The sequence below is a fragment of the Taudactylus pleione genome, unplaced genomic scaffold (assembly GCF_031769625.1).
Source record: "Taudactylus pleione unplaced genomic scaffold, aTauple2 ptg000354l, whole genome shotgun sequence".
Lineage (NCBI taxonomy): Eukaryota > Metazoa > Chordata > Amphibia > Anura > Myobatrachidae > Taudactylus > Taudactylus pleione.
In genome coordinates, this window is record NW_028284755.1 from 966586 (window position 1) to 981375 (window position 14790).

A 14790-nucleotide genomic window follows, 5' to 3' on the forward strand; every position below is an offset into this window, starting at 1 on the left:
CATGCCATCAACGTCGTCTGCCAAGGCCGATGCCCAATGTCATAGTAGAGGGCACATACAATCCCAAATGACAAAGTTCAGGAAAATGACCTTGAAAAAAACATTTAAATCATCTGAAGAGAAACGTAAACTTGCCAATATGCCATTTACGACACGGAGTGGCAAGGAACGGTTAAGTTCTTTCCCTATGTTCATGACTAGTGGTTCAGCTTCACATGACGATGGAAGCCCTCCTCCCACTAAAAAAATCAAAAGAGTTAAGCTGGCAAAAGCACAGCCTGACCTTCCCAGCACTGGACGGGAAGAGGTGGCTCTTTCCACCATTTGCACGCCCTCTTCAAGTGCTGAAAGGAGCTCCCACAGTCCACTTGCTGATATGCAAATTGAAGATGTCACTGTTGAAGTACAACAGGATGAGGATACTGGTGTAGCTGGCGCTGAGGAGGAAGTTGGCGAGGAGGGTTCTGATGGTGATGTGGTTTGTTTAAATCAGGCTCCGGGGGAGACAGCTGTTGTCTGGGGGATGAAAAAGCCCATCACGGTCATGCCTGGGCAGAAGACCAAACATTCCACCTCTTTGGTCTGGCAATATTTCTATCCAAATCCAGACAACAACTGTCTTGCCATATGTACCATATGTAAACATGAAATAAGTAGGGGTAGGGACGTTCACCACCTAGGAACATCCTCCCTTATACGTCACCTGCAGCGCATTCATAAAAAGTTACTGTCAAGTTCATAAACTTTGGCTAAGACCGTAAGCAGTCCAGGGACACCTAAATCCCTTCGTCCTGTTGTATCTAAGCGCCTGCAAACCACACCATCAACTCTCTCCTCGTCAATTTCCTCCTTAGTCAGGATCGGAAGTAGTCTTGCAGGCGATGTCACTGGCATGACTGACTCTCCTATCCGGGGTTCCTCCGGAGGATCCTGCATTGCTACGCCTACTGCTGCCGCTGCTACTGTTGCTGCTGGGAGTCTTTCATCATCCCAGAGAGGAAGTAGGAACACCACTACTTTTACTAAACAATTGACCCTCCAACAGTCCTTAGCGAGGAGGATGAAGTACGACAGCAGTCAATCTGAAGCAAAATGTATAACTGAGGGCCTTGACTGCTATGTTGGTGTTAGACGTGCATCCGGTATCCGCCATTAGTGCAGTGGGATTTAGACAATTGATGGAGGTAGTGTTTCCCCGGTTCCAAATCCCGTCTACATTCCACTTCACTAGGCAGGCGATACCGAGACTGTACAAAAACGTCAGAAAAAGTGTCCTCAGTGTCCTAAAAAATGCGGTTGTACCCAATGTCCACTTAAGCACGGACATGTGGACAAGTGGAACAGGGCAGACTAAGGACTATATGACTGTGACAGCCCACTGGGTAGATATATCACCTTATACAGCAACAACAGCAGCGTCATCAGTAGCAGCATCTCAGAAATGCCAGCTCGTTCCAAGGCAGGCTACGCTGTGTATCACCAGTTTCAGTAAGAGGCACACCGCCGACAACCTCTTAGAGAAACTGAGGGAAATCATCGCCCAGTGGCTTACCCCACTTAGACTCTCCTGGGGATTTGTGATATCTGACAATGCAACCAATATTGTGCGGGCATTACATCTGGGCAAATTCCAGCACGTCCCATGTTTTGCTCACACAATAAATTTGGTGGTGCAGAATTTTCTGAAAAGCGACAGGGGCGTGCAGGAGACGCTTTGGGTGGCCCGAAAAATTTCTGGCCACTTTCGCCATTCAGCGACTGCGTGCCGAAGACTGGAGTGCCAGCAAACACTCTTGAACCTGCCCCGCCATCACCTGAAGCAAGAGGTTGTGACGCAGTGGAACTCAACCCTCTATATGCTTCAGAGGATGGAGGAGCAGCTAAAGGCCATTCAAGCCTATACATCCACCTATGACATAGGCAAAGGAGGGGGTATGCACCTGACTCAAGCGCAGTGGAGAATGATTTCCGTGTTGTGCAAGGTTCTCCAGCCCTTCGAACTTGCCACACGTGAAGTCAGTTAAGACACTGCCAGCTTAAGTCAGGTCATTCCCCTCATCAGGCTTTTGCAGAAGCAGCTGGAGAAAGTGAAGGAGGAGCTAAGACGGAGCGATTCCGCTTGGCATGTGGGACTTGTGGATGAAGCCCTTCATTCGCTTTGCCAGGATTCCAGGGTGGTCAATCTGTTGACATCAGACCACTACATTTTGGCCACCGTGCTCGATCCTAGGTTTAAAGCCTATGTGGTGTCTCTCTTTCCGGCCGACACAAGCCTGCAGAGGTGCAAAGACCTGCTGGTGAAAACACTGTCAGCTGAAGCGGAACATGACACGTCAACAGCTCCTTCTTCATTTTCTCCCGCAACTGGGGCTGCCAGGAAAAAACTTAGGTATCCTAAGCAACAACCCGCTGGCGGTGATGCAGGGCAGGCAGGACCAAGTTTGGACCTGGCAACAATTTCTGACATGTCTACTGTCAGTGCATATGATGCTGTCACCATTGACAGAATGGTGGAGGATTACATTGGTGACAGCATCCAAGTAGGCATGTCAGATAGTCCGTACCTGTACTGGCAGGAAAAAGAGGCAATTTGGAGGCCCCTGTACAAACTGGCTCTATTTTACCTGAGTTGCCCCCCTCCAGTGTATACTCCGAAAGAGTGTTTAGTGCAGCCGGGAACCTTGTCAGCGAAAGGCGTAGGAGGTTGCTTCCACAAAATGTGGAGAAGATGATGTTCATAAAAATGAATTATCAACTCTTCCAGGGAGACCAGCCTCCAGAATGTACAGAGGGACCTGTGGTGGATTCCAGTGGGGATGAATTAATACTCTGTGAGGATGAGGATGTACACAACACTGAAGAGGATGATGAATCGGTGGATTAGGAGGATGAGGATGACATCTTGCCTCCGTAGAGCCAGTTTGTGCAGGGACAGATTAATTGCCAGCTTGTTTTGTGGGGGCCCAAACGAACCAATCATTTCAGCCACAGTCATGTGGCAGACCCTGACGCTGAAATGATTGGTTTGTTAAAGTGTGCATGTCCTGTTTATACAACATAAGGGTGGGTGGGAGGGCCCAAGGACAATTCCATCTTGCACCTCTTTTTTTTCTTTGCATTATGTACTGTTTGGGGCCTAGTTTTTCAAACTGCCATCCTGTCTGCCACTGCAGTGTCACTCCTAGATGGGCCACGTGTTTGTGCCGCCCACTTGTATCGCTTAGCATAGTCATCCAGCTACCTTGGTGCAACCTTTTGGATATAAAAATACTATTGTGAGGTGTGAGGTGTTCATAATAGACTGGAAATGAGTGGAAATTAAGGTTATTGAGGTTAATAATAGCATAGGAGCAGAAAAACCCACAAATTCTGTGATTTTAGCTGTTTTTATGCTTTTAAAAAAAAAAAAATACAGATCCAAAACACAAAACCCAGAACCCAAAACACGGAAGGGTGGTTTTGGCAAAACCAATCCAGATCCAAAACACGAAGAAAGATCCAGATCCAAAACACAAAACCGAAAAGTGGCCGGTGCACACCCCTAATTATTACACACTCGGATGTGGGTCCTAAGAATCATACGAATTGGCTATTTTTAAAATGTGGTGTCTTCCGATGTTCTGGCTGTATCAATTGTAGGTTTCTGATAACGGGTGAATTCTTTATAGACCCAAGAACTAAAAAATCCTATAAAATCAGACACCGACTGAATTGTGAAAACAAATACATGGTATATATGATGAAGTGTCCCTGTGAACTAATTTACATTGGCAAAACCATCCGTATGCTGAAGGAATGAATGGCACTGCATCGTTCTTCCATAAAAAAAAGCATTTGTTAAACTAGATGGGAACACTCCGCCTGTTGCCAAACATTCCGTAGAAATGGGACATGGTCCACTGGACTTTAAAGTCATGCCAATTGACTATATTCCGCCATTGAAGCAAGGGGGTGATCGCAATAAACGACTTTTGCAACGTGAAAGTAGATGGATCTATGATCTGCAATCAGTTTCCCCGATTGGTCTTAATGAAGAACTAAATTTGACAAGTTTTCTTTGACTAAGGGTTTTAGAATAAATTGATATTACTTGGGTTGATGTATTTCTAAAGTCATTTGTAATATGTATTATGTCACCTGTTTCACCCTTGCACCTTCATCGGAATCTGTGTTCATTCTTTAGATTTTTTTAATAGTAGATCTTCAGGATTGTTTTCTTAAATTCTAAAAACGTGTTCCTTAGTCAGTAAGATAGTTTAGTAACTGATGAGTGAAATTATGCCATCAAGATATACGCATTAGGTTACTTTTCATATGTCTAACACCTATAATTGGAGCGCATAGCTGACATGTAGTCTAAAAATGTGTTTTTTAGTCAGTAAGATAGTTTTGTAATTGATGAGTGAGATTATGTCATTAAGCAACATTAGGTTACTTTATATATGTGTGACGCTTATAATTGGAGCATATAGCTGACAGGTATGCGTTCCATTGCGGGAGGAAGTGCTCGGCAAATGGAATGCACATGTGACTTACATGCGAGCATTATTTCCGGTTTCACTTAGTGGGAGCCGGAGAAGCCGCATGTAGGCAAGATACAATGCTGAAATGATCTTGGTGAATTTGCACAGGTGAGTGCACTGGATTGGTGGGTGTCAATTGTAAGGCGTGGGGACAGGTGACTGGACAGGTACTTGAATCCCGGGAGGATTCAGTATAGGAGCGATGCCCCTGGAGGAAGGTGCTCGCTAGCACCGAAACAGCTGTCGGGCCCTCTGTTGCCAGTCCTCTGCCTCAGATCTGCTGATTATGATAAGTCCTTTCATGAGCACTTTTTTGCACTAAGGCACTTTATTTGATTGTTCTTCTTGATCTGATGGCTTATGGCTAAACTTTTGGAGTATGTGTTGGATACTTAAAAACTTTTTGATATATAATGGAGGTGTGCAGATTGTCTTTTTTGGCCTGCAATGACTGTTAACCATTTAATCAAGCACCCATTTAGCTATTCTCTGTGTTTGAGAGTGCAGACTTGTGACAGATTATATATATATATATATATATATATATATATATATTGCAGTGCACATAGATTTCCTTGTGAAAACAAAAAAGCAAAGTGCAAGTTTGCTCAAACATGCAAGATCTGATGTTTGCCTCGTTCTGAGATCATAACTTAGGGGGAAGACCTGAGCTGGGTGTAGTGCTCCGGAACCAATGTGACATCGGAGTTACCGGTGAACACTTACAAGGCACAGGTCTGGGGTCTGTTCTTTTCTTCTAAAGGTTTTCAGTGCTGTCTTCTGTACACAACCTTAAGAACAGCACGAAGGTGAAGGTGAAAACGAAGTCCGTGAAGTGCTATCTCTTCTTGCAACATGCGTTGAACAATGTTTAGGGCTTTGCAGATATGCACAGTTCAATGAAGTGTCAACTCTTGTGACAGCACACAGTAAATAACTATAAGCATTGCAGGTGAGAGAAAAGTCAGTGAAGTGCAAGTTCTTGTGGCAACATGTGTTGAACAACTTTTAGGCCTTTGCAGGTATGCACAGTTCAATGAAGTGTAAGCTCTTGTGACAGGTAAGCAACGATGAATATATAACAAGTAGAACTTCAATCTAAAGACCGTATAACCCAATGAACTGTTTAACCGACTATTAAGCAGTAAATAATCAATAAGGAATATACCAAAGGGGTTTATCAATATGGAATATAAGAAATTAATTTATCAGCCCCCCAGGTCAATTAGGTTGATAAGCAACAAGTCAGGAGCCAAGCATTCCTAATTATCTGTAGTTAACAGAGGTGTACCCAAATCTCAAACAGGGAGGGGGGGAAAGGCTTCCTGGAGAGTGAGAGGCTGAAGAGGGTGACTGCTAGAGTGACACAAAGGCCATATAACAACCAAGTCTCTCACCACCTGCAGGGGATCTTCTGCCCACCATCCGATTCCTGGTATCTGGAACTGCAGACCCGGGATGCAGGGCACTACACCGGGCTGCACCTTGTCTTCAGCGTCCCAGCAGGGTCCTCAACTCTTTACAGGGACTGTCTTGTATGCCTGTCCCAGCCAGCAGACTGTTCCTCTGGTCACCTCCTGGCATCTTTCTTACCTGCATATCTTTCCTACGGTGGTCCGGTAACACAGTTCCAGTGACGAGGTGGTCTGCGGTGGTGAGTCTCTCTTCAGATGTCAGATCCGGTGACAATGGAGAGACAATTACACAGGCGGCAGTGTTCTTGAAGTAGGGGCAGAGTCCAGCACTTGTCCAGTGATGGTTTCCTTCTCCATGCCAGGTCCCACAGCAGCACGGGTCTGTCACTCTCTACAACAACAATCCTTAGTGCGGCAGTAAATCCAACAGCTCCCAGCAATCAAACTCATCCCCCTCCCCAGGGTGCAGCTTCTTATACTGCTGTTCTCTGTCTGGCCCGTCTCACTGGGCCCTGTCCGGCTTGCCTGAGTGGATGAGGGGCCATAGTAACACACCGCCCCAGGGGTACTCTACCTTGCCAATCGAGCCACCAATGAAATAAGGCATTTTTCCCCAGGCAAAAAGGGTTGCTGGCCAGAGGACATATTCTCCCTTGGGCTGCACATGCTCAGTAAGTATCAGGGAGAGAGGTCGTCAGCAAAAGTTCTGTGTGGCCTGCAGTTTTGTCTAATAGACTATTATCTGCCTTTTATATTAAGCAATAAAATATAAAAAAAAAACTGGTGTATGGTAAGGGGGTGGTAGAACTGCATTAACCCCTACAAGCTATATACACCCCATTCGAAATGCCTTGTATACATATTGGTAGGGCAAAAAGGGGTCATATAAAGTATATGGGGTATCACACCGGAACTCAGATCAATTCAGAACCCCTACGTTTGGTTGTGTTTGGTTTTATGAAAAACCAAACTGCTCATCTCTACTTATTAGTGGTAGCGCAGATAGCTATAAGATATGTTCTTAGATTTGCCAACCTTTGACATTGCTAGTAGTCACACAGGTAGACTTACTGTACTAAAGAGAGGTTGTCAAATTGCCATTGGGAACCTTTCACCAATGGATTTTAAACAGAAATAGGAATAAATGTTAAAAGAGCCTGGTTTATAATTTATCTCTATCACCATTTTAAAACTATTGGCTAAAGCCACCCATGATCGACAGCATTGAGAACACATTCCTTAGTATAACCACCCCACACCCCATAGTATTTGACACTGTAATTGACATATTAAGATAATCTTCATCCAGGTCAGTGAGAGGCTTAAATAAAATACTTTTAAATACTTTGAAATAAATGTACGAAGATGTGGTCAGTGTCAAATGCTCTATAACCATCACTTACAATGAACATTGGTATGCATAGGCTTACTATATGAAGCCCCTTAAACCGGGACACTCATGAATTACACAGGTTCTGAGGCTGGCTGATCTCAAGCCTGCATTTCACATGGTTTTAATCAGCCACAGAACCTGGTCCATGTCACACAAAAAAAGAAAACATTTTGTAAAAAAAATGTCAATATTTTTATTTTCTGTGTCCCACAAATTAGGTCATAGATGGAGGTACATTAATTATTAATAGAATATTGGTATCTAAATTATTAAGTAGAGATAATATTATGTGAAAGTTAACATACAGTAATTCTAAAAAAATAAAATGTTGATAAGGGATGCAATTATAGTTTGAATTTCCCACATTGGAAATGGGAGTTCCACAATTTATCTCTAGATGGTGTTACTATTAGTATATGGTTTCTGAAGCTGAATATTGAATGTAAACATCAGTATAATTAACTTGTAACGTTAGTTACAAAATATGAATATGTTTCCTTCAGCTTTGTAAGGTGTGTAATTTTTAGATACCATAAAGTATATGAGGATTCTGGACTTCTAACCAATACCTCAATGTTTACTGATGGCCATTAAATAAAATATTTTATTGTATAAATTGTAACTAATGTTATACATTTTCTGTAACTAACGTTACTGTCTTCTGTCACTATTGCTACATGTGTATTTAAGTCAATATCATAGGCTACATAAATATTATTATCTTTTACTTTGTCCTCTTTTATAACCTACTTGGGTAAAAGCACATTGAGAGTGAAAATACAACGGGCTCTAGAAAACTGTAGTTAATTTTTTTTTTATGATGAAATTCTGAAATATTAAAATATACAAAAGATGAAAGCATTGGTAGGATTATGATCATTTGAGTGCAAGGGACGGGAACTCCTCTTTTTTGTGGTTTAACATATTTGAAGTTTGCAATGACAGAGCATGTAATATCATACATGAATCATAGTGAAGTACCCTACAGTTAAAGGGGATCACAAACACTACATTATAAGTATCAGTAATGATCACTTTCTTTCTATACAATACTTTAAAATGAAAGGTGGTCTGGTTTTACAGGAATATTACTGTATGTTTTTGCAGAGAAAGATGATTTTGACATCATCGACATCATAAGATTTTGTGCTGTGTACTTTGGCAAAGCCAAATAAATTGCCTGGCAAACATTACTTCCTGATTTGTCATGTAATATTGAGTTTTGTTAAAGGTTTATTGTTATACTGCACAGAGTATAATGTATATTCTTTGTGTAACAGTTATATTATATGACATTAGTTATAAAAACATGTCTATTTTGATAAATATTAGGCATAAACATAACTGGAATTTATGGTACTGTACTTCATTTAACTAGTTATACAAACATAACCTTATGTAGGACTATTGCAATTGTAAAGGGGAAAGTTGCCACTTATCTCATTTAAGGTTTTTTTTTAATCAGGTGAGGTTTTTTTTAATCATTCATGGCACGTAGTCCTAACTTTAAAAAAATGTTTGAGTAACATTATTTCTCTGATTTACTAAGTAGAATAGAGTTTATTCTTATTTTACTACACAGAGAACTAGGTTTTCTTGTATTATATTCTCTATGTGTAAAGTTAGTTACAAGAACATCTATTTTATAAATATAAAACACCATTGAAACTCATGCTATTTCATTTAAATAAATATACCAACTTGATCATATTTAGTGCTGTGCTAAAGAAAAAAAATTCCATTTACATCCACTATTTAGAGAAGCAGAAAATTAAATTGTTACAAAGGCTATTACTTTGAATCACTCATTAGATGAAACTTTAGTTACAAAAAGCTGGACCAGAATTTCTAATTAAATGTCAAACTAAGTTTTTCAGGAAAGAAATTAAATTACATTTATAAAAACACATTAAATTACACTTATCTTGTAATACTATATTTATACATCTTCCATCTATTTGGAAGCTATGCAGTATTGTTCACGAAATTGACAGTAGATATGTAATGTTATTTACTTTTGAAATGGACCACTTGTGTAATTCATGAGTGTCCCAGTTTAAAGGAATAGTATGGTAAGCCTTGGTATGTATGAAATCAGATAAGAGAGAAAAATCACTTTCTCTACATTATCTGCAAACATATAATGATTTCACTGTCGCCATTTCCATCTCTTCCTTTGCTCTTAAGTATCTATGAAAAAAATGTACAGCATGTCTCTTTTATTTATCAAGTATTTTTCATAATAAAATATTTGTTAGATTAATAAGCTTTCTAAAGCCTTGCTGAAAATCAGGAATAAACTCAAATCTGAATTTAGTGCAATTCGTGTTTTTCAGTGAATAAGTAAAGCTGGTTAAGAAACTCTGGGCCTGATTCAGACCCGGTCGCAAGCGCTGAGTGCTCGCAACCAGGTTGATGGTGGCCCACAGCACATGCGCACGACGAAGCCGGCTCCGTCATGCGCATGCACGAGACCCGGCTAGCAACGGGCAATCCGTCGCTCCAGGTTTCGCACCAAAGGGGGCGAGCTGTCGATGTTGAGTGACAGCTCGCCCCCTTTGGTGGGTTGGCCGGGGGGTGGCTGCCCAAACGGAGGCGTTCCCATGAGAACGCCTGCCCTTTGGGGGCGGCCCCACTGACATCACGAGTGATGTCAGTGGAGAGATTCCAGCTCTGTTAGCGCCGAAATCTCTCTGGGGCTTGCGGCCACGAGACCCTACCACAAGGGTCTTATCGCAAGCCCGATGTTCGCGATGATCTTGACCATCGCGACCATCATCATGGCCACTCGCAACAGCTGTGGGTGGTCATCCACAGCTATGCGAGCGGCCAAGAAGTCGATCCAAGAAAAAAAAAAAGCCCGGCCCTGATTCAGAGCGAGTGCTCTGTCAGAGCGAGCGGCTCTGAATCAGGCCCTCTGTTCCTGCAACACAACTTCTTACAATAACTCTGTTTCAGTTTATTCCCTTCCTGCAGTGATCCCCAAGCGCATTCCTTGGGGAGAACTAACAGTGCAGGTTTTCCAGCTCTCATCACAAAATCACATGTGAAATAATTAGCTCCACCTTTGGATCTTTTAAAATGTGTCAGTCAGCAATGAATACACCTGCACCTGTGCACCAGCTAGTAAAAACTGAAACTATGGGCCTGATTCAGCATGGACCGCAAAAGCGTACGCAAATGCCTCACTGTGATCGGGACTGTGATCGCAGTGACTATGCAGACCCATCGCAGAGTGATTGACAGGAAGTACCGTTTGGGGGTTCAGAGTAGAAAGCAATTAGGGCTCAAGTCTTCCCATAAGTTCAGAACTTGGATCTAAAAACCAGATCTTGGGTTTCGTATTGCATTTAAAAAGGTCCAAATTACATGATTTTAGCTAATTTTATCAATTTTAAAGAAATACAAAACCAAAACAATTGAGGGTGGTTTTGAAAATACTCTACCATAACACATACTTGCCTACAGAATGGCCGGGAGGCTCCTGAAAATTAGATGGTGCTCCTGGCCACCAGGAAAAGCAGGCAAGTCTCCCGGCCAGCCCCCTACACTCAGACCTCCCTGCACCCGCAACAGGAGGGCTGAATCCCATCATCATGGCCCCAAACAACTACTCAGAATGTGGTAATATCATAAAGGGAACTAGTTATATTATCATACCTCATTCTGTCAGGGTCTGTGTCACCACACTCAGCTCTGCAGTAAGATAACAGGCAACTTGTCAATGCTGTGGGACTGGGAATGAGCTGCAACTATGACACTGCTTTTATAGTCTGCTAATGGTTAGTAGTAGAAGGAGGAGTAAGGGAAGAAATGAAAGTCAAGGAACATAATACAGAAAGACAGGAGCAATGGAGGAGGAGTGAAGGAAGAATCAAAACTGATGTAATATGACCAGTGAAACAGAAAGTGTGAGCGAGCTGTAAATCATACTGACAGATTGTCATACAAGGTTCTGACATCCAATTTATTTAAAAGGAAAAGTCGAAGCCTTCTTTATAATACTGCTGACCCTCCAACATGACCTGTTCCACCCGGTACAAATTGCTCTGCTCCTGGACTTCCAACATAATTTATGATTGCAGACACCTGTGTTGAAACACCTGTCTCATCAATTTTCTAGTTCAACACAGGTGTCTGAAATCATAAATTAGGTGGGAAGTCCAGCAGCAGAGCAATTTTTTTCCGGGTGGAACGGGTCATTTTGGAGGGTAGGATACTGTACATGGTATACACATTGCCACCTCATGTGATGTAAAAACAACTCTTAAGCATGGCTTCAACTAGAGGGGGTGGGGTTAGGGGGACATGTGTCCTGGGCGACAGACTTAAGGGGCACTAGACAGGCTGCTGGGGGGGTAGCTGCAGGCACGGGCAGATCCAGGAGGGGCATATGACCATGGTGGCTGTGAGGGGTATTGATACGTTGTGGTTGGGCATCATGGTATCCTGTGATACGGTGGAAACACTGACATGAATGGAGGGGCTGAGATCCATAGCAGTGGCGTAACTAGGGCAGGGCAAGAGCGGGACACGTGCCCTGTGCGCCATGGGACTGGTGGTGCTGTGGGGCGCCACCAGCCACGGTACCAGTCCGTCCTAGTTAGCCAGTGTAGTGCCGACCACAGTGAGTGCGGTCAGCACTACACATTTACACAGGACCGGCGCTAAGCTTCTCCGCGCCGGTCCTGTGCTGCACAGCTGAGCCCCTTCCCTCCCCCTGAGTGCTTGCCCAATAGCCCCAGGAGGAGGGTGGCAGGCGGGCTCATGCTGTGCATTCTAACACACACATCGCTGCCAGCACGGCAGCGATGTGTGTTTTAATCAGCAGCCAATGAGAGTCAGACAGACTCTCATTGGCTGCTGCTGCACACACATCGCCATCAGCGCTGGCGGTGACGTGTGTGTTAAACAGCAGTCAATGAGAATCAGATAAACTCTCATTGACTGCTGCAGCACTCACTGCAAGAGCCGGCTCCCATCCGGCTCCTGCAGTGGGTAATGGGAGAGACGTCATGACGACTCTCCCATAATGCAGAGCGCGCCAGCCCAGCGTGGATTCAGGTAAGTATTTTTCTTTTATTTATTGTTTTATTTTCAGTGTGTATTTGTTGGGGGGGCACTAATGGGGCACTTACACTGGGGCACTAATGGAGAGGATCTATACTGGGAGCTCTTATATTAAGGGCCCTTTTACTGGGGGCACTAATGGAGGGGACCTATACTGGGGCACTTTTACTGGGGGCACTAATGGAGGGGACCTATACTGCTGGCACTAATGGATAGGACCTATACTGGGGGCACTAATGGAGGGGACCTATACTGGGGGCACTAATGGGGGGGACCTATACTGCTGGCACTAATGGATAGGACCTATACTGGGGGCACTAATGGAGGGGACCTATACTGGGGGCACTAATGGAGGGGACCTCTACTTGGGACACTAATGGGGGGGACCTCTACTGGGGGCATAATGGGAGGACTACTACTGGGGGCACCACTGGGGGGACCACTACTGGGGATACTCCATTGGGGACCACTACTGGGGGCACTGCATAGGGGGGGCTACTACTGGGGGGCACTTCATAGGGAGAACTGCTACTGGGAGCACTATATAAGGGGCACTTATATCATGTTGTCAAGTTGACACGCCCCATTTTTAAGTAGGCATGCCCAGTTTTTGGGGTGCGCGCACATAGAGGCGGGGGGGCTCCATTTTTACATTTGCCCTGGGCTCCAAATACCCTAGTTACGCCACTGGTGCAGAGACATGGAAGGTAAGGGACAGGAGCTGAGAAACAGTGACCTCTGCAGCCACATCCTGCTTATCTAATTAAGATAAATTACAGCCTGTGGCTGCTGTGGAACTACAAGTCTCAACATGCACTGTAAGCTCCAGCACCTGGGATGCACAGTTTGCCTCATGGTGGTCCCTAGGAAGGTAAAGAGCATTTGCAAAAGACTGAGAGCACATTACATCTAATTTTCTGAGGAGACTATTAGCAGGTAAAATGTGTCTGCAGCACCTGTGCAGGGCAAGCTGTGACATTAGTGAGGCATAATGTGTTACAGTAAGGGGCATTACTGTGTTTAATAATGTACTGTATAAGGAACACTACTCTGCGGCACAATGTGTTATAAGGGGAATTACCTAGTGTGGCATAATGTGTAAGGGCATTACTGTGTCTCAAAACCACACCCTTTTCAGGAGAAAGAAAGCATCCTCTTTGTAATTTTTTTTTTTTTTGGGGGGGGCAAATTACTGCCTTGCCCCGGGTGACAAAAATACTAGTTTTGGCCCTGCCTAAATGGATGTAGTGAGGTTTCCGACAGTCACAAAGTCATCAATTATTTTGTCAGCAGCATGATGTCCAGCAGGGTATGCTGACATAGTACTAATATAAAGCATTGTAACTTTGTTGGCTGTATACTGTGAGTTTAAACCTAATGCTTTAGCATTGTCATAATTGTGACTGTCGAACGAGCATAACCATCCCTTGTAAAAAGCAGGTGCAGTGTCACTCTACAGAACTACCCACAGATATTATAGGCAAATTTGTCTATGATATTGAATTAACGTAACATCACCATTCAATAACATGCAGTCAAGACACACTTTTACAGATATTAAAGCAATAGAAATGTCCAACATGTAGCACATTTGGAGTTAGACAATTTTTGAACACAAGCATAAGCAGAATAAACAAAATTTAAGTGCTCATTACATTCAACACTTGCTTGAGAGCCAAGCTTAAATCAGAAGGAACAATCATGAGGGCCATCAAGAGCCAATAATTTTTGGTAAGCAAATATAACATTTTGCCCCCTTAGTAGAATAAACAATATTAATATACAATATTATACAAAGATAAAGTTATAGCACTATTGAGCCTATTTACCAGGGTGGTTAGTATATCAGCACTATGTACTAACAGCCTAATCACAGTCCCCATTATTGACCCCTGTGTACCAAACTCCGAAAAGCTTTGCTTTTCGGAGTTTGGCCCCACTGGTTTGGCCCAGCTGATTGGCCCTTCTATAGCTATCACTGCCAGTGCAGTCTATTCCAAATCACACTGACCCCCTTACTCATCTCACAGCACTCACTCAATCAGCACACTGACCTCCATCCCAGCTCACTCATTGCTCCCCATAGCACACTGAGCCACATCAAAACACACTTACTGACCCAGTTACTGCCACCTCACAGCACCTGTTGAATCAGGCCCACAGTATACTAAAGTAGTAGTTAATTTTTTTTTTATGATGAAATTCTGAAATATTAAAATATACAAAAGATGAAAGCATTGGTAGGATTATGATCATTTGAGTGCAAGGGACGGGAACTCCTCTTTTTTGTGGTTTAACATATTTGAAGTTTGCAATGACAGAGCATGTAATATCATACATGAATCATAGTGAAGTACCCTACAGTTAAAGGGGATCACAAACACTACAT

The 14790-nt window shown here is 43.3% G+C and overlaps 1 protein-coding gene across 1 annotated transcript in view; it reads right to left on the reverse strand.

The window, feature by feature from the left end:
* LOC148508582 (interferon-induced protein with tetratricopeptide repeats 5-like) overlaps nt 1-11055 on the reverse strand; it is a 52907-nt gene extending 41852 nt beyond the window's left edge. Inside the window, exon 1 of the mRNA XM_088444316.1 lies at nt 10992-11055. Coding sequence (XP_088300442.1) covers nt 10992-10996 — 5 coding nt within the window. The 5' untranslated portion in view covers nt 10997-11055. The remainder of the gene's footprint in view (nt 1-10991) is intronic.
* Nucleotides 11056-14790: the final 3735 nt, after the last annotated feature.